Source organism: Plectropomus leopardus, chromosome 18 (assembly GCF_026936395.1).
Source record: "Plectropomus leopardus strain MGB_pleo_1.0 chromosome 18, ASM2693639v1, whole genome shotgun sequence".
Classification (NCBI taxonomy): Eukaryota; Metazoa; Chordata; class Actinopteri; order Perciformes; family Serranidae; genus Plectropomus; species Plectropomus leopardus.
The window spans coordinates 29,132,784-29,153,886 of record NC_142193.1 but is presented as its reverse complement, the minus strand read 5'-3'; the positions used below and the strand labels follow the sequence as shown (position 1 = coordinate 29,153,886).

At 39.0% G+C, this 21,103-nt stretch overlaps 1 protein-coding gene across 1 annotated transcript; it reads right to left on the bottom strand.

Moving 5' to 3' along the window:
- Positions 1-383: 383 nt before the first annotated feature.
- txn2 (thioredoxin 2) lies at positions 384-19,782 on the bottom strand. Its single transcript, XM_042505050.2, has 5 exons — positions 19,715-19,782; positions 7,208-7,344; positions 4,403-4,677; positions 2,333-2,456; positions 384-1,189 (listed from the first exon to the last, which is right to left on the bottom strand). The coding sequence occupies exons 3-5, from the start codon at positions 4,675-4,677 to the stop codon at positions 1,073-1,075; spliced, it is 516 nt and encodes a 171-aa protein (XP_042360984.1). The 5' UTR covers positions 7,208-7,344; positions 19,715-19,782; the 3' UTR covers positions 384-1,072.
- Between the last annotated feature and the right edge of the window lie 1,321 nt (positions 19,783-21,103).

Sequence of the window (21,103 nt, the reverse complement as noted above, 5' to 3'; positions counted from 1 at the left end):
GCTGCGACCGGCCCCTGGCCTGCTGTCATTTTGCAAAAGTTTCCCCCAAACAAAGCAAACTGTTTAAGGCCTTATATTAGTGAATGTGAATTAAAGACATTTTAAGACTTTTTAAAGACCTGCGGCTAACCTGGTACAATGAAACAGGGAATAACTGAGAGCCACTTTTGGTTCATTATTCTATTTCGGTCTTATACTCTGTGAAAAGCTCCAATAAAGCTCCATATTGAGAAATCTTTTACTCTGCAACCTCCCAGTAAAAAAACAACCATCGGAGGGGAAAGTACGTGATATATTGTTTCAGTGTCGTCGGGGACATAAAACGATGACCCCTTTGTCATTTTTTTCCAACCGCGGACAAAAACACAATTCAAATACAGAACGTCTTCTGACTCCTTTATTACTTCGCTTGGTCATGTTTCTGGTACATAGAGTTCATCTGAGTAATAACCTAAATCAAACTCATATTTGTAATTCCCACTTGACTTGAGTTTCACAGTCTGGACACACACACGCACACACGCGCACACACACACACCTACCTTCCTCGCTCACATTATTAGGCATAATGGTGTAAAACGACCGTGTGGCTTCGCGATGTTAGAGAGACGCCACCACCTTGTGGACAAAAGCAGGAACTACAGTTAACACTGTCACAAACCTCATTCAGTATCGTCACGTTTTAAGTTGCTCTCCAGCGCTAAAACTAAGATGTTCATCCCTCATGTTACACAGTATAAATGCAGTACAGCAGCGTGTTTTTTTTTTCCCATTCTACAGACTTTTACAGCAAACGTACACAAACCGGCCCGGCTGCTCCTGCGACGAGACGTGCAGAGAAAAGAAACTGCTGCAAAATGGAGCATGAACTAAAGGGTTAAAGGAAGCACACACCCATCTCTGGACAGAAACAAAACGGGAGGAGACAGAAGCGAAGCCGAAGCAGCGAGTCGAGGGATGGGTGTGAGCGTCTTGAGTGTTTCTTTGTTGCTAAACTGGCTCAAGTGGCGGCCAGAGACCGTACAAAAACAGCACCGTGACGGCGGCGAGTGTCAGGGCGGGGACGGCTGGTTCACTGTCCAATGATCTTGCTGACAAATGAGTCCAGCTCATCATCATCTTTGATCCCCACGAAATGGTCGACGACGTCACCTCCCCGGATGGCGATTACTGTGGGAACGGCAGACACCTGGAAACAGACCAAGTTGAGAATTATGCGTAATAAGGCGTTTACATGGCAACACTTCTCGCATGATGTTTATTGCGATTTGGCCTTTCGTTCACACAACAGCTGCGTTTTGGGGTTTCGCTCTTACAATGAACGCAATTTTTTTTTAAACACGAAGGAAAGACTTTCAGTTTGTAGTCGGGCCGTTCTCGTCTGAATGTGTCCTTAATTGTGGCGTATGATTTCGTGCGTAACTGCTAAAAATGTGTTTTGTGAGGTCACTGTGACCTTTGACCACCAAAACCTAATCATTTTATCGTTTATTCCAAGTGGAAGTTTTTGCCAAATTTGAGGAAATTTCTTACAGGTGGCCAAGAAATAGTGCTCATGACAATGGGACGTGTGCGAATGGACAACCCGAAAAAAGCCAGGTATGAAAATCCGATGTATCCCCTGAAGTAATCCAAAGTACCCGTGGGGGTACCAGTACTCCCATATGAGAAACACTATCATTTCAGAAGCACAACGAAATTTAACAGACTAAATTATACCACAGACGGTTGTACTTCATAACTATCATTTTTTTGGTAACTTTCCGAACTCTAAAGCGTCACAAAGCTGCAGTCGGAGGCACAACAGGCTCTGTGGCGCACGGTGTCTCTCTCACCTGACGCACGGTCTTTCTCCACCTGACAGTGAAGCTCAGGTGTCGGCACAGTGTCTGTCGCCATGCCGACACCTGTTTTCATGCAAAGGAGCAAAATGTCACAAGCGACTCCAACTGTTGCACCTTCCAAACTTTGACGTTATAAACGACGTGTTAATGCACGTTAATGGAGGTTTGCACAGCTGCATGTCAATGGGAGTATTAGTTAATATTAATTTTCATTTCCTGTGTAAACAACTTAGCATGAGCATTGTCATTTTCGGCGTAAGGCCAAAAACTAGAATTTTGTGCACGTAAACTTAGTCATCAAGTTATGAGACAAGAAAAATAACAGTTTGACTTAACACTGAACACATTACCTACTTAGCAAATTATGTCAATTTAGCAGAGCTGCATCAAAATTAAATTCACATAATGATTATTGTGTACAAACTACACAGTTTAGACTGCAAATTTCACAAAATGTCTGCGTGCCATAAAAATACTGAGAGTCTCACCCCGTATTCGATGGCCAGGTCTGTGTGATCGTCTATGTCAACTTTCGCCATGGCAACACGGCCTTTCTGTTTCGCAACGGCCTTCTCCAACCTCGGCCCGAGGACCTTACAGGGACCACACCAACTAAAAACACACAAACACACCCACAGTCAGTGTTCACGCCTTAAAAAAACACACAAATATTGAGTAAGCAACCAGTGCAAGCAGTATGACCACAAGCCTCTTAATAATTAATAACATAAAAAATAATATTAATAATAAACTTAATCATTTTAACGCATAAAGCAAACCAGGTCAAATGCATGGCACAATTCATTTAAAGTTAAAGCTAAATATAATAATAATAATCGATTAATAAATAATAAAAACTTGAATAGTTATATGTTCTTGTATTGGACTTTTTAAACTTAGAGCTTTCTTTTTTTCTTTTTTTTTTTTTAAACTTCCTTTATTGTGAGACGCAGTGACAACAGAACAAATGCAGCGACATATTAAAAATAAATAAATAAAAAAAATATATAATAAAAAAAATCCCAACTCTACCTAGATTCAGATGAGATATTTTGCAGTTTACATGCGACATCGAGATAAATGAGATAATCAAAAAACTAAGACGATGAAGACCTTTCTATAGGACAGAGTTAAAACAGCGGCTTTCCTCCGGAAACTGTAACCTCACGAGTCTTCAGAGTGAAATCCCCCCGCTCAGTTGTCTACATGCATGTTTATTTTTAACAGCAACACACACACACACATATGCAAACGCACACGCACACGCACACACACACACACACACACAGAGTATGTGTCATTTAACGACACACGACTGCTGTAAAATGAGGTCATTTCCAAGGTCAGCGTCTAAATCCCCCAAAAATCAGTGCTGCTGGTTTTCTATTATAGCAGGTAGTTTTTAACTTCATGATACTAAATTTATGTAAAAAAAAGACAAACAGCTCCGCTAGATTACTGGTATTAAAACTTTCCAAGTATCTAATAAAAACCATGATAGTAAATGAAAGCTTAACTCTATCTGAAATAACGATTTTAAACCTCACATTTTAATATAAACGGTAAAATCAGTATTTTAAAACCTGGACCCTGTTTTCCCGAGTTTTTGTGTCTAACACACAAACAACACTTGTAGGATTTTAGGATGTTTCTTGGACATATGTGGGATTCTGGGACGTTTCTCAGATTTTAGGACGTTTCCTGAATTTCTGAGATTTAAGGACATTTCTAAGATTTCAGGACGAATCGAGGAATTAAAACTGTTCTGAGACTGAAGGAAATTTCTGGGATTTTGGGACATTTCTTGGATTTAAGGATGTTTCAAGTATTTTAGGGCATTTTTAGGATTTTAGAACATTTGTAGGATTTTAGAAAATTTCTATGATTTCAGAAACTTTCTAGGTTTTTGGGATATTTCAAGAATTTTAGGATATTCCTGGTATTTTAGGACGTTTCCAGTATTAAAGCACATTTCTGAGATTTTTGGACATTTCTGGGTTTTCAGGATGTTACCAGAATTTTATGATGTTTCAGAACATTTCTATGATTTTAGGACATTTCTGGGATTTTAGGACATTTCTAGTTTTAAGGGTTATTTCAAGAATTTTAGGACGTTTCTGAGATTTTAGGACGTTTCCAGTATTAAAGCACATTTCTGAGATTTATGGACATTTATGGGATTTTAATGTTTCCAGAATTTTAGGACATTTTAAGGATTTTAGGACATGTCTAGGACTTTATGACATTAGGTGCTTCGCTCGGACCTCTGTCTGGGGTGTTGGAGATCCTCCACTGGCACTTTTTGATTAACAAGCTCTAAATTTATGTTGTTTTATGCACTTTTGCACCTTCTATAAACTAAAATACAAAAACGATTCCCAGCGAATCACTTTATTTTGATTGTGAATAATTAAATAACTGTGCGGTTACGCGGCATCCTATCAGAGGCCAGATTTGGCCCGCGCGCCGTAAGTTGAGCATCACTAGTCCAAACCTTCATGTAGCCGACCTGTCGGTTCAGACAGTCACCTGCAAACATCTCTCCCTGCAGTACTCACTTTGCGTGGAAGTCAACCAGCACGGGCAGCTGGCTGTTGATGACCCTGTCTGTGAAGTCATCGTGGTCCTGAACGTTGAAGGAGACGCCGCGGCGGGAGACGTGAGGGAGGGAGCGAGGCAGGGTGCGTGAGGGAGAGAGGAGGGAGACCCTGGTTTTGGCGGACTGCAGGGAGGCGGAAAAAGAAGACAAGGAGGCGGCAGTGGATGCTGGGAGGCAGCGGATATCTTTGACAGAGGACGTCCAGATTCTACGTACTAGCAGCCTGTGAGCCATCTGTGTGAAAAACATCAGATAAAACAACAGAAGAAGAAAGTGGATTAACAGAGTTTTATTTGAACCACAAGAGTGCATGTGAGGCCAGCATGTTTATAGCTGGTCTATGTAAACAGGGCGTGCCAAGGAAGGGTGTGTTTCCCTGAGGCACAAACAAGATTTAACGAGATTCAAACCTGATTATAACGTCACGGAGGCCATCAGTATGTACGTTCAGAACGCACAAACATATCGATCAAAAACCACCACTGGCTGAATCTGAGTTAATCCTTTGAAACGTCTTTCAAAAACACGAGGAGAAGGCAATTAACAAGACATGGCCTTTAGTAATTAGTAAAAAAAAAAAAAAAAAGTTTTTAAAAAATTACCTGAAATTAAGCCATAAAAAGGAGAGAAAAATAAAACAAATAAACAAAAAATAAATAACATAGTGCTGAAAAAATAACAAAATACACATGCATTAATTGTACATATCTAATTCATTTTTTCTGTAACATAATTTTAAATATAAATTATAATAATTCTAGCTGTTTTCTGGGCATTTTCCCCATATATTTTTTGATAATTTCCTAATAATGCTCCTCTCTCACCAATTGAGGACATTTTTTGCAAAGTTGGTCATTGCCTTTTTTCCCCAGTAATATTCAAAAAAATTAAACCAATTTGCTCAGGTTTCAAATAGCTTGTGAAAGGCGTCTGAACACAGCACAAGAAAACTGATGTCGATACAGATCTTGAAGTTGCAAGCAGTTGCAATCGGTCGAAATTAGTTAAAAAATATCATCATATCGACAAAAATCCATTATTCTGCATCCCTGCTGGGTTTGCAAAGACTCAAAAACATCTCGACCTTTTAAGGAAACCCAGAAGTTTTAATGTCTGCAGCTCTAAAGTGATAAAGTTTCACAAGATCTTTACTCAGAGTATATTGGTTTGTTACGTTGAGTGTTGGGGTGGAGCTCTGCCTGAACAGAGCAAGAACAAACTGGTTGTTAAACTGGGAGGCACATGACTGGGGGACCAATATGCAGTATAACTCACATGAAAAACCAGCACATAATCAGTCTAATTCATAAAATCATCCGCTGCTCCCTCCGTGGTCTGAATACGCACATCACTGTTAACACGCAGCTTTCAGCTTTCTAATAATGGTCTTTAAACGGCACCTCTTGGACTAAATGTCCTTTGTCAAAATCCCAAAAGTACAGTTTCAAGTTATTTTTTTTTAAAATTTGAATATTTTTATGTTATGTGTTGTTGCTGGCTGACAGGTTTGGAGGGCATGTCCAACATCACCAAAAATCACACCATCTATCACAGCCAAAAACAGTAAAAACAGAAATTATGATTATATTTAAAACTTCAAACAGTCCTTTTACACATCATGTGTTATTATATAAGTTTGGGATACAGAATTCAATGACTTTTCCAAACCTTTTCCAGGGTTTTCATGACTGTAGGAACCCTGTCAAAATTATTTTTGATGACTGGCTGCTAATATTTAACCCTCTGAAACCTGAGCAAAGTGGCTTGATTTCTTTCAAAAACATGGGAGGAAGGAAATGAGCATCTTCACAAGAAATGACCCAAATATTAGCAAAAAAATAGTAAAAAGGTACAAAAAAAAGTACAAGAAAAATCACCAAAAAAAGGAAACAAAAACAAGAACATTTTCTAATTTTCTACAAAATTTTAAAATTATATGTTCAATTTTTTTCTTGTACCATAATTTTGAATTTATAATTTACTAAAAATTATTATAAATGTACCCCTTTATAATAACATTAACCCCTATGTTTTTTAAAGAAATCAAACCAATCCGTGCAGGTTTCAAAGGGTTAAATAGCTTGTTGAACATATATATATATATATATATATATATATATATATATATATATATATACACAAAAATAAAATAACCTGAAAGTGTCAAAAAATTTTGGAATATATAACTTTAAAGTTTATGGAAAATTTGCCCCAAATTCTGATAATTTTCTAATATTTCTCGCTCTCTGACTTTTTTTAATATTAATTTTCAGTTTCATTTTCTCCTCCGTGTTTACCAGAGTTGCACCTTTTTGCTCAGGTGTTTTAAAGGTTTAAATAATCACGAAAGGCGTCTGAATGAAGCACACCATCAACAATGATTAAAAAACTAAAATATAAAAGCTCATTTTGGACATTTTTCCTGCCTTCACCCCACGTTTCTGCTCTGATCAGAGTCTGTGAACGCAGCCGTGTTTCTCTGCTCTTCTCAAACAAACACAAAAACACAATTTCATCATTTTTTCCTAATTTTCGGTTAAAGAGCTCCGGCTCGGTGTGTTTGCTGCGTATCCGCAGTTTGCTCCATTAACCTCCGTTACGTGACTTTGCCCTCTTCGTCCTCCTCCTCCTCCTCCTCCTCTTCCTCCTCCTCCTCCTCTCACACACACAAACACTCCACGCGGACACGTTTCTCCTCGCGCCCCCGAATGTCACAAACAGCTGATTCACACCTGAATTAAAAGCGGGGATTTTCCGTGTTTACCTTCGTGCTGCTGCTCGCGCTGTTAGCGGTGATCTCGGCCTTGACGGACCAGTTAACTACTTCCGGTTTCAGAGGCGCAGAGAAGAGCCGCTTTTTGGGGTCGCTGCAGGCTGCAGGTCCGCGGGTGGCGCCACCAGCTGGTCAACGGAGGAAACACAGGAAAGTCCGGTTAAAAACGCACATACAGAGAGGAAATTTATCCTTTAATAAGTCAAAAACATGAATATACATTATAGACCATAGAGTGTGTTGATAAAAAGCATTGATTTATTTTTAAAAATATCCTTTATAATGAAGAAAAGAGAGCTGACTGGTTTGCTCTGTGGATCACAAAACAGTATCTGGTGCTCATGAAAAACGGGAAACAGCAGGATACGGCGAGAAGGAAATCCATGTTAGTGTGAAAAACAAGGAGGATTTAGATTAAAAAGCCTTTATTATAGTGGCTGAATCGTTAAAAAGGCCAAACTCCGGCCTTCGTTAGAAGCCCTGACTAAGGCCGGTGTTTGGTCGAAACATGTTGGCTTTTTTAACGATTTAGCCACCATAATAAAGGGTTTTTAATCTAAATCCTCCTTAAATCCTCAAGATACAAATGGAGTGCCTGGATTTCCTTCTCACCATATCCAATATAGTTGTTTATTATAAGGATCTCCATTCATCATTATCATCACTATTTATTTTCACATGTGAAAGAAAATAAAATAATGGTACAGAAAGAAATGCAATACAATATAAGAAACATGTAAGAAACCCTGAGTAAGATACCTAAAGCCTCTGGGAGGGGGCCCTGACGCCTAAACAAACTTCCTGGGGTCCACAACAACATGAATGTTGCATTAGAACAAAAACAAACCATAATAATGATAATAATGATAATCAATAAATAATAAAAAATAATTCAAAAACATCAGTAGCATCATCGGTCTAAAATAGGAAAAAGACAACAACCACAGGCAATCATAAGCCAAAAAACATACACGTAAATGTACTCGTAAATAAGATCTAAATGTCTTTTTAAATCCTACTTTTCCTTTGACTGGACTAATATTACGTGGGAGACTGTTCCATGATGCAACAGACCTATAACACACAAGGGTTGTTTTTTTCAGGTAATTTTATTTTGGACAGGGCAGAGTCATCTGCCACCTATTGCATTATAAAAAAGTGCAAAAGTCAATGTAATATATTTAATTTAATTTAATAATAACTTTAGAAAAGGCAGAAACTCAGGGAACAATCAAACATGAACAAACATGTCAAAAAGAGAAAGGTCTACAAAAGTGAAACACAAAGGAAAGAACAAGATGTGTATACAAAAGGTCAACAAGAATAAAGCAAATAAAAGGAATACAAGTGATAAAACAGGCAGATCTTGAAAGACAGTTAAAGAGAAAAATAAATAAAGTTTTAGAAAATATAAGAATAAAAGACTATAAAATAATATAAGAAATAATACAAGAAGACAACATCACATCAGTGGGGATAAAAGATAAGATAAAACACAAGGATAAGAGACAGATGAACAAGTAAATAAATTAAAACTATATATATATATATATATATATATATATATATATATATATATATATATATATATATATATATATATATATATATATTTATAATACTAACATGAGGGTAAATTATAAAAAAATCAAATAGAAGGTAGAATATCTAAATAACTCCAAAAATGGCAGGTTAATATATAAAGAAAAGACAAAAAAATGTGAAAAGGTTAACTTAATTATGTGTGGATCATTTTTTTATATAAATATTGCCCCCTGCTGTCCGCTCACGATTAATTCATAATTTATTTGGAGCTGGGACAGTCGATGGACTGCTGCTTTCATGTCTAAGAGGGCAACAGGATGAAAGAGAGAGAAAGGCGGGTGGGTTGTTTGTAACAGAGACGGGTGTCATCAGTGAAGTCAGACTCAAAAAGACTGAGTGGACAGAGGGACACAGATGGACCATCAGACGGGGAAAAAACTGCATGAAAGAGGATCACGAAAGCATAAAGTCAGTGTTTTAAACCAAGGCGGGAAAGGAGAAGCCTTATTCGAGTGGTTTGTCATGACAACCACGAGTATCCTCCCGTGAGGATGAAGAATCTGCAGTGTTTGGCTGAAAAATCATTTTTCTTTTGCCACATTTTGTCGCTGCGAGACTCAACTTTGGAGGCTGTGAAGACGGTTGTTTTTATAGATCCATCCTGAGGTCTTTGTGATTCACTTTGGACTTCTGTGCGCAGGAAGTACTTGAACTCTTTTGCATGAAAACATGGAGAGGAAAGTTTCGAGTCCCTCTTCAGCGCTTCCACCTCCTCCGCTGTTTCGCAGCATCGGGCCTCCCGGCCTCTCCGCCGGTCTGCCTCCACACAGACGACTCCGCTCTTTATTTTGCAGATCCAGAGCCGTGCTGCCTGCAGATACACATCAAACTGAAGCTCCGGGTACGCACACCTTTATTCAGACGGGAAACCGTGCACGTATGTGTCCGTTGGGGTGCAATGATGCGCTCTCAGAGGATGTTCAGTCCAGCTCAGTGGTGAGCGCCTTTCAGCCTGATGTGGACTCAAATCTGCACAGAGCAGACAGGTTCAGATCTGGGTGCTTTGCCACAGCGTGGTCTTCAGTGCAGCAGGACAGACAGCTGTTTTCTCACCTCTGTCCACCCGCAGGAGACAACAGCAGAGACAGAGGTGGGCGAAGCAGATGGGTGACTCCACTCCAGACATCAGAGCGTCCTGCGATCAAAGACAAGCGGCGACAAAAGCGGAGAAAGAGGAGCCTGAAGGTGGACTGTGCAGGGAAATATGTGGGGCCATCGCGGGCCGAGAAAGAGGAGGACGCCCGGCTCTGCGAGTGGTTGGAAAGTCTCGGCCTTGCAGAGAGAAATGACGCCACGAAGCAGCAGCGTCTCTTTGTGTCCATGTGCAGGGAGCAAGAGACGAGCCAAAGGAGAGATAGACGCCCCCATTTCCTGCCTCCCCTCTATCAGTCCGACTCCCTCCTACATGTGCCCCTCCTGCTCCCTGAAAACTCCCCGCCGCCGTCACCCTGCACTTACACGAACCCGTCCATCCGTCCTCTTCCTGTGCCGCTGCTGCAGCCGCTCACGCTGAGGAGGAAGTGAGATCGAAAAAGGCCAAAAAGGGGAGCTCGCCGACTTCCTCTGGTTGTGGAGATTGATTGTTTGATGTCTTTATTTCGGTAAAATCCAATAAAAACAGTCGTTAAAAACTTATCAGCTGTGTTCATGCATACGGCATACATTTTGGCAAGATCGTGTAATTTGTTTAATCTGTGAATTTCCAGTTCAGCTCCTACAATAAATCTAAAATACACCGTGGAAACTAGGTTGTTACATTCAGACTGTTAAGTGCAAAAAAATGCACCATTGAAACCCATTCAAACAACCATCAAAGCCTAAAAAACGTGCATTGTATTATTTCTGGTCATTCTGGGCCTTTGCTTTGGAGTTTGTCATTTTCCACCTGATGATGTCTTGTTTTTATTCTTTTTTTTTTTTTTTTTTTACCATATTTGGCATATGGAGAAAATGCATGTTATTTCCACTCGGTGTACCGTCACAATCAATGTTACTGTAAACCATTGACATACCCCAGGCTGTGATCATATATACTTTGCATGTAGTATATTGAGAATCACTTTTTTTCATCTAAAAACATAGTGGCATCATGACAAAAACTTAGCATTTAAAGGGTTAAAATTCTGAAAATTTATGAATATTTGATATTTATGATTTGGACTGATGTTGGTAGTGATACAAGTGCGTGAAATATTGAAGCGGGCCTTAAGGGTTAAACATTTGGAGAAGGACTCTAAAGGTTGAAACCTCTAAATTGTGCCACTGGTGGTACGAATGCAAAAACTGTATTAATATTTTATTAAGATCAGGTTCAGCGGGGTTCATTAGAAAGCCGAGGTTGGGTAATGTGTTCGTGGTCGTCCTTCGTCTGCACCGAATATAATTACAAGTCCCACTTGTTAAGTAATTACGGCGCTGAGAGACACGTTTATTTCTGGCTCTTGCTGTTTGTTTTACCCTGTTTTTCTGTGTCATGTCCTCTTTTCTCCAGCAGAGGACGCCGTGCAGCGCGCAGACAGGGGCGGCGGGGGGATGTTTATTAGACTGTGGCCGTTGGGGCCCGAACAGAGCCGGGCTCTGTGTCCCTGCTGAGGTGGGATCTGTGTGTCAGGACCAGAACACACCGGCCTCAGTCCTTCTTACCGCTCGCCTCGCGTCCCCCTCCTGCACATGTTTACCCTCCAGCTCAGCCCAAACTGTTTGTGAGTGAGGCTCTTTTTTTCAGGCCAGCTCGCCCCCCAGCCCTCTTTCCGCCAAATAAACATTGCACCGGAAATTGCAGGGATATCTGGGATTTTTGAGGGGTCCCGGTGGAAAGGAGGAGCGGGCCAGAACAAGGGTGCTCTCTGTGACACCTCGGAGGTGAGGGGAGGGCGAAGACGCAGAGGGAGGGGAGGGGGGGGGGTGTCCAGAGGGGAGGGCGTGACCTTGCATTGGGTGGTTGGTGGGGTGTGCAGCGGCGGCACTGACGAACAGGTACAGGTGACCCAGTTTCCTTTGACCCCGTCAGGAGAGCCGGTGCGTGCTAAGGCTGACCTCGCTCCTCACGGGAGGCGCCGACCCGGGCCAAAGGTCAAGAGGAAGTGATACCCTGTGACGCAGAGCAAACACGTCTCCTGACCGATAACGACTCTGGGATCGTCGTAACTGCTGCACCTGATCTCTCACCACTTGTGTGGCTGTTTATTCCCATCCTGCACTGCTGCACCAGCCTGCAGTTTGGGAATACAACAGCCTTTCACGAGGCTGAGGTTTCATAACTGACAAAGCACGCGTGACGCACGCAGCGACGTCATCAGGCCCGAGCGTCCGAGGCTTCAGCCCTGAAAGTTTTAAAAATAGCTCCGGATCTATACGATGCTGTTTCAAAAATAAGAGGCCTAAGGGACTGTTCTGTATCAGAGGAGAGGGGTCACTGGTTTTTATTTTGACCCTCCCCAAAGCTACAGATGTTTTTCCTTGAGCCTCGCTGAATGAGTCGAGGAAAATGCATGAAGTGTTTGTCAAGGACCATCAGTAATTTTTCATGTTACAGTTTCTGACTTTGATAAATAGCGTAATTTTTTTTACAGTTTTTAATTTTGGCCAGCCCATAAATTTGGAAGGCATGTTTTCTTTAAAAATCACCCCCAAAAATAAATTCTAATAAGAATTTAAAAATTTCAATAATTAAAATAACTACCAAAAATTCTCTAAGAAAAAAAAATCACCAAAACTTTTTAAAGATTTTTTTTAAAATTCACCTAAAAAAATCAGAGAAAAAACAGAAAATGCTGAAATAAAACAAATCACCAAAAAGTTTCAAGGAAAAAAAAAATGCAATTAAGAAAAATTAATTAAAAAAAAATGTAAAGACAAAAAATGCCTAAAATTTTAAAAGATAAGAAAATTGCCAAACATCCCCAAACATTTTTTTTATTGCTAAAATGTTTTAAAAAACAGAAAAAAAATAAAAGAAAACTAAAATGGCAAAAAATAAAAATAATATTTAAAAAAAACATGCCTGGAAGGCTGTGGGTGGTAAAATAAATACAAACTATTTAAAGTTGTATCCCCCTCCTACATAACTCCCTCCCCAGTGCTTAAAGAGTTATTTAAAACATCCCCCCACCCCCTTTTTGCGTCACTGTTTCTATTATGACTTAAAACCCTGGACTTAATAATCTGTTCATACTTACACTTGAATAAATCTTAGTTATATTCTGCCACTTTAAACAAAAGTACAAATTTTCCAACACAATATATTTTAATGATAATTGTTGTAAAGTTTTCTGTTTCTACTCAGCACTACTTGCTAAAAAATAGTAATTTTTCAACATCAAAAATCATAAGTAAAGTTTTCTTTCTTTCTTTCTTAAGTTGTTCAGGGTAAATAATGTGCATAAAAAAGCATAAAAACAGAGCTTGTAAATCAAAAAGGAGGATCCTCCCTACAGACGTGCAGGCTAAGCTCCCCGTGTCCTAAAATCCGAGAAACGCCCCTGATGGCGGGATGTGTCCCAGCTCCCCTTTAACCCCCGGCGTCTTTATTTGATAATAACAGCCTGGTGGAGAAACACACAGAACATGTCGAGCAGATTGCGCCAAGAACGTGATTAAAGTTGATGACCTTGTATTTATTTCAATTAGTGTGAAACTGAATCCACGGCGACGCTCGCGTCCCCTCACATGTCCTTTTTTTAAATGTTGCGACTCCTCTACGCTCACCACTGCTCTGTAATTGGGAAATCCTGAGATGTCTACTCCGTATATATACCATGTCTTGATTATAGTCAATTAAGCCAAATGCAATATATGTCCATATAAATATAAATACATGGGAAAACAGCGAATATAGAAGTTGAAATGAATGCCTTTCTCACTGAAGATTTCAGGCCTTGAATATCTTAAAACACAGATATTTACATTAAAGGGATACGGACAGGGACAGACAGCATATTACAGTCTGGAGAGGCGGGCAGGAGTCCGACATCGAAGATAAGCAGTTTACCTCTGTGGACGAGGACAGCAGCTCAGCGTCATTTAACCCTTTGAAACCTCAGCAAGTTGTCTTGATTTCTTTCAAAAACAGAAGGCGACTTCAGAACTGGCCCAAAAATAAACAAGAAATTACTTAAAATTAAAACAAAAACAACAATTACAAGAATCTGACCTTAAGAAAATGTCATATATCTATTTATCTATATCTATATGTATGTATATATAAACACACATGCATATAGATAGATATAAGTTGCAGCAGCAGCCCCATACACATTTCTAGGATTTTAAGGTATTTTCAGGATTTTAGGGCATTTCTCTGTTTTTAAGACGTTTTTGGTTTTAGCACATTTCTCAGGATTTAGGCATTTATTTATTTAATTTAATTTAATTAATTAATTTATCTAATTTTAGGGCATTTCTATGATTTTAGGACATTTCTCACCTTTTTGGACATTTCAAAGATTTTTGGACATTTCAAGGATTTTCAGACAATTCCAAAATTTAAGGACATTCCGAGGATTTTAGGACATTTAAACGATTTTAGAACATTTCTCACCTTTTTGGACATTTCCCAGATTTTAGGACATTTCTCAGATTTTAGGATTTTATTTATTTATTAATTTTGTTTAGAATTTCGGGGCATTTTCAGGGGATTTTAGGACATTTCTCACCTTTTTGGACATTTTTAGGATTTTAGGACATTTCAACGATTTTAGCACATTTCTTGGCTTTGAAGAGTAAGTCTATGGTTTTAGCACATTTATTAGATTTTAGGACTTTTCAAGGATTTTATGATTTTTTAAATTTTTTTAGAATTTTGGTACATTTCTAGGATTTTAGATAATTTCTTACCTTTTTGGACATTTCTAGGATTTTAGGACATTTCTCAGAATTTAGGACATTTCTTAGCTTTTTGGACTTTGCCACGAATTCTTTGGACATTTCTACAATTTTAGGACATTAGGGTCTTAGCTTGAACCTCTGTCGGGATCCTCAGTTGGCACTTTTTTAATAAACAAGCTCCATTTTGATGCTGTTTTATGGACTCTGGCACCTTTTGTGTACTAAACCTACAAAACCAAATTTCTGTGTGAATAACTTTATTTTTATTATGAATTAGAGAATGATTTTTTTTGGGGGGGGGGTGCACCCTGTCGGGGGCCAGATTTTGTAAGTTGAGTATCACTGCTTTAAAGTATGCAGACAAACATCCTGATGAGAGCGTGAATCTGTGAGCATGAATTATAGCAAATATTTGCAACACATGTTTTGGATTTGATGGCACACCTGACAGCTGTGTGAGTTTTTGATTTTGTGTGTGTGTGTGTTTGCGTGTGTGTGTGCGCCCTCTCCTTTTCCCAGCCCTGCTCTTATACCGATCTATGTTTCAGTGTTTGGGAAGTCAACAGTAGAGTTCCTGTTCTTGGTTTAAAAATAACTTTGGGACTTAAATTCCTCGCCCCCCTCCTCTCATCCTTTCTTACCGGCACTCTGGCTTTGCTTGTTTTTCTTTCCCATTTCTTGTGTTTTGGAACAGGCTGCGCACTCTCGTTTTCGTTCGGTCACCTTATATCCGTCCACCCATACGCACGCAGACATACTGTACGTTCGGGGAGAAAATGATGGTGTGTACGTATTGCCGTTTTCAGAAAGAGCAGCTGGGAACAAGCGCAGACAACAATAAGACGTATAAAGAACTACAATTACAGCTTAGGGGTTATATGCCTTCACCAGCCAGTTTATATTTTTGTCTGTGCAGACTCATTTATAATCATGACAACAGACAATGCTTCAAATATGGATGTTGCACCAAAGAAGCCAACATGGTTGTTTCACACGCAACCCGGCAGCACAGATCTCTACAATCAGCTCAGATTCAAGATCAGCGTCAGCGTCTGACCAAAAATCTCCTTTTCTGCCTCTGAGGCATGATGCTGAGCTATGTGTTTTTTGCAAAATATCGTGATGTCGCAGTGAATTTGACCTTTGACCTTTTGGATGTAAAATGTAAGCACTTTATCGTTTCATTCTTTTAGGCATTAGTGTTAAATTTTGTCATAATTAGTGGATGGATCCCTGATTTATGGCCCAAAACACGTTTTGTGAGGTCATGACCTTGACTTTCAACCACCGAACTCTAATCAGTTCATTGTAGAGTTCAAGTGGATGTTTGTGCCAAACTTGCAATACAATATAATGTAATATAATATACTGTAACATAACATAACATAACATAACATAACATAACATAACATAATATAATAATGTATCTATTCAGAGGAAAATTGCTGAAATAGTTGGTTCTGTAATATTTTGCAAAGACAGAAGCAATGCACAGTTTTGTTTTTGTTTTTTTGTTGTTGTTTTGAGGATCACAGCCCTGGATATGTAAATAATTTGCAGCAACATTGAGCAGAAATAGCATGTATTTTGTCCATATGCCAAAATGACGTCATCAGAAAAAACAGTAAAAAATGACAACTTCCAAGTCAAAAGCCCAGAAATAATACAAGCCATGTTTTTCTGCTTTGATAACTGTGGGATCAATAATTACAGTTTGAATGGGTTTCAATGGAGCATTTTTTACACTTAACAGTCTGAATTTAAGAATTTAGTTTCCACAGTGTTTTAGACTTATTGTAGGAGCTGAGCTGGAAATTCACAGATTAAACAAAAATCTCGCCAAAATGTAAGAAATATGCATGAACACAGCCAGAATTATTATTATGCACCTGACAGTCCCTCTAAGGGTTAAATCCCGCCCTTGTCTATGTATCTGTGTATGTGTCGTTATTAAAGTGAGTGTTTGTGGCTCATGCAGAGTCAGAGAGTCTCAGCAGGTCTCACCTGTCCTCCTCTCATGTATAAACCCTCGTCTCCGCCTGACTCATGTTTGGCTCTCACCGAATCAGAAGAGAAAAGTGAGAACGTTTTGTTCCGCTGACCTAACTTTACTCTCCTGAGGCCTCATTACAGAAACATCCGAAATGTGAAATCCTATCTTGTCTCAGTTTAGGAAACCCGATCGCCACAATAAATGTTGGCACTGTACGATTCTGCAAAACACAGATACGGGGTCGGTATTATATTTCTTACTATGGTCCTCCTTTATGAAACAGCCTGACTGAAGACCTGAGAGCTTCAGAAAGGGTTCAAAAAATATTACGTTGAACCAAGTTTTAAAGGGCTGTTCAGACACTTTTTAAAAGAATTTAAACCTTTGAAATCTGAGAAAATTGTTTTGCTTTCTTTTGAAAACACGAGAAAAAGGCAATGACCAACTTGGCAAGTACTGTTCTGCAAACTGCAAGAAATACATAGATTTGGAAAATTCTTTTAAAAAAAAAAAAAAAAAAAAAGAGCTAGGGGAAAAAGTCCAAAAAAATATTTTTATAACTATCATAATTAAAATGCTAAATTATTTTATAGAATTGTTTTTTTCCTTGTTTTTTTTTTTTTTTTTGGTTTGTTTTCTGTTTGCTTTTTTTCTTCTATTTTTTAGGTCATTTTCTTTTATATTTCACAACTTTTTCTTTGCAGATTTTTGGGGTAATTTTTTCTGAGGTTGCTCATTGTATTTTTCCTGTTTTTCAGGAATCAAGCCAAAGGGTTAAAATATCAGATAAGATATTTTCTATAATGAGGCTCCTGGGTTTCTAATATTCCCCTGGCTCCGTGCATGTGTCCTACACGTCTCTCTGTCTGTCTGTGTGTCCTTTATATTTCCACTGACTTGTTTTTGATCTGTTTCTCACCTGCCGTTGCTCGCCTTTTCCCTCACGTCCCTCCAACCATTCCTATGACTTTTTAATCGCCGTGCCGGGGAGGCTTTCCAGCGAACTCGTACAGCAGACCGGAGTCACTTTAACCATTACGAGTTCAACGTCAGCTCAGAACGTAAAGGTCACCGCGCAGGACGAGTTCCCAAACCAGCTGCCGTGTCCAGTGTCCCCCAGGAGCCCATGAATGCCTCCACTCTGGTGTGTTGGAAACCAGTTTGTTTATTATGTCTGGGATTGAAGCCACCGAGACCAAAGTGGAAAAGACACATTTCTTTGATGAGTCAATGGAACTTCAATATGAATACAGCAACAACATATTTCTCTCCCTGCATGTGTGTGTGTGTTGTGAGGGTGGATGCAAACAAACACACACAGGCTTCAGAGGATTCTGTGTGTTTTTTTTTCTGCCTTCATTTTCTCTCCGTGTCGGGCTTGTTTACACGGGCCCGTTACATCACCTCCGCACTCTGACAGAGAGAAATGGCTTGTGTGGGAAGAGGATGGAAGTTTGGGGAATACATAATTTTGTGCTCTGTGTAGGCCTCTGTGTGTGTGTGTGTGTGTGTGTGTGTGTGTGTGTGTGTGTGTGTGTGTGTGTGTGTGTGTGTGTGAGCACATTCTGTACCAGTGTGTGTGTGACGGTGTGTGTTAGAAACAGTTTGTGCTTCAGGTGTTACCATAAGGTAATTTAGAAACACTTCCAGCTGTTCTGAAGGTATTTCCAGAATCCTCAGAGACTTTTATAAACATCTGGATGTAGAAATATTTCATCTGTTGTGCAATAAAACAAATTTATTATCTGTTTCCAAAGTCGCAACTTTATTTCCAATCTAGGTGTGTGAAAATGACACGTCTCTGTGTGTTTTTTATCCGTTAGCAGCATTCAGTTCGTCCTACAGGCAGCATCCTGTAGACCAGAGAAACCAAACCTGACCGGAGACCGGAGACCGGAGACCGGGGGCCAGTCGCAGCAGCCCTGTTCAAGGTTTCGAAATTTAGCATATTTCTAGGATTTTAGGACATTTCTATCATTTTTGGACATCTCTGAGATTTTAGGTCATTTCTAAGATTTAAGGACATTTCTATGATTTTAGCACATTTCCTGGATTTTGGGACATTTCTATGATTTTAGGTTGTTTCTAGGATTTAAGTAGATTTGGGGGAATTTAGGACATTTTTAGCACATTTCAGGATTTTTCTAGGAATTTAGGATGTTTTTGGAATTTAGGACATTTGTAGCACATTTCTAGGATTTCAGGTCATTTCTAGGATTTTAGGTTGTTTCTAGGATTTAATTAGATTTTGGGGAGTTTAGGACATTTTTAGCACATTTCTAGGATTTTAGAACATTTCTAGCATTTTTGGACATCTCTGAGATTTTGGGTAATTTCTTAGATTTAAGGACTTTTCTATGATTTTGGCACATTTCTAGGATTTTAGGTCAGTTGTAGAATTTTCAGGATTTTTCTGTGAATTTAGGATGTTTTTGGAATTTAGGACATTTTTAGCACATTTCTAGGATTTCAGGCCATTTCTAGGATTTTAGGTTGTTTCTAGGATTTTAGGTTGTTTCTAGGATTTAATGGCATTTTTAAGGATTTGGGACATTTTTAGCACATTTATAGTATTTCAAACATTTTAAGGATTTTCGAATGTTTCCTGTTATGTTGCTTGTCACCTTCTTCATGTTGTTTTTTAAATTGTATATATTTTTAACAGAAATACTGTCAATTTGCTCAGGTTTCAAAGGGTTAAGTATAAAGCCTGAAGCTTCAGACAATAAATAAGAGCCTTCTTTTTTATACCCTCATGAACTTTATTCATTGACGTCAGTTTTGAAACAGAAAATGTTCCCAAACACTCAGAACATTTCTCTGCTCTCAGTGTCATCTGGGACATCTTTCACCGCTCACTGTCTGCAGAGCAGCTGCAGACTTTTTGTTTTTTTCAGTTTTGCCCTCTAATTTCTGGATTTGGGAGTTGTTTTACTTCATTAGATCTGGACTGTCTCAGGCCACAGGAATATCATATATGAGATTTTTTAAATAGAGTCGTTTCCTTTAAGTGCTGATCAGCAAAATGTTGCATCAGATCAGAAAAAACAGCAGGATGGAGACAAAAAACTTACCAGAGCAGCACTTAACTCTTCCTCAAACTTCATCAGCTCCAAAACACTTCCTCCTTCCTGACTCACATGTGACTGAAACAACCAATCAGGAACAAGGAGGACTTGGACTGAGGTAAATGTAGAAAAAGCTCACAGGTAGATTCAGCAGAATAACCGAACTGTTTTAACATCACTGATGGAAACATTCAAACATGTTAATGTGTAAATAATTAACTGTGTAATAGTAACTCACCATTACCTCAAATATATGAATTAACTTTACCTCTGACCCTTACAATAATATATGAATAATAATAATTATTATGTTTTTTCTTATATACATATAAATATATATATTCAGACATTTCTGTGTATTTATTTTTCTGTCAGTTATTCCAATTTAATGGTATAACATGAAAGGCATAAAACTGAGCTAAGGGTGTGAGTGCTTTTAGAGTGTGTTGCTGACATGCATGCATGTGTATATGTGTGTGTGTGTGTGTGTGTGTGTGTGTGTGTGTGTGTGTGTGTGTGCAGCATGTGCAGGGGGCGATTTCGAGAGGATGAAGGGGGCTGATGGCACAGATGACTGCAGGCATCTCTCTGCTTAATGACACATTTCAGGGGAAAACAATAATTAAAGCGCCCACAGTCCCTCTCACTGGCTTTCAACGGGCAGCCCACTGCGTGTGCCTCTGCGAACACTTAAATGTCATGTTGGAGAGCACATACATGTGGGGTGTGTGTTTAAGCAGGGACACTCAACTTGCTTTGCTGAGGGGGACACTTTTGCAAAATGGCAGGAGGTCAGGGGCCAGTCACAGCGGCCCCATATGAAGGATTTTTGAGCATTTCTAGGATTTTAGCATGTTTCCAGGATTTTGGGAAGTATCAAGGATTCTATGACTTTTCAAGGATTTTAGGATATTTTTAGGTTTTTAGGAAAATTCAATGATTTTAGGACAGTTCAAGGTTTATAGGACATTTATAGGATTTTAGGTCAATTGTAGGATTTTAGGCTGTTTTTGGAATTTAGGAACTTTTAAGTACATTAGGACTGTAGGTAATTTCAGGATTTTACAGGATATCAAGGTTTCTAGGACATTTCAAGGACTTTAGGACATTTCTCTGATTTAAGGACATTTCTCTGATTGTAGGATATTCCTAGGACTTAAGGACATTTTTAGGATTTAGGGATGTTTCAAAGATTTAGAATGTTTTAAGGATTTTAAGACATTACTAGGATTTAAGTCACGTTTCTAGGATTTTAGGACGTTCCTGGGATATTATGACTTTTCTAGTATATTAGGACATTGCTAAGATTTTAGGACATTTCTAGGATTTTAGGACATTAGGGTCCTCTGCCGTAGGTGCAGGGGATCCTCCACAAGCACATTTTTGATAAACAAG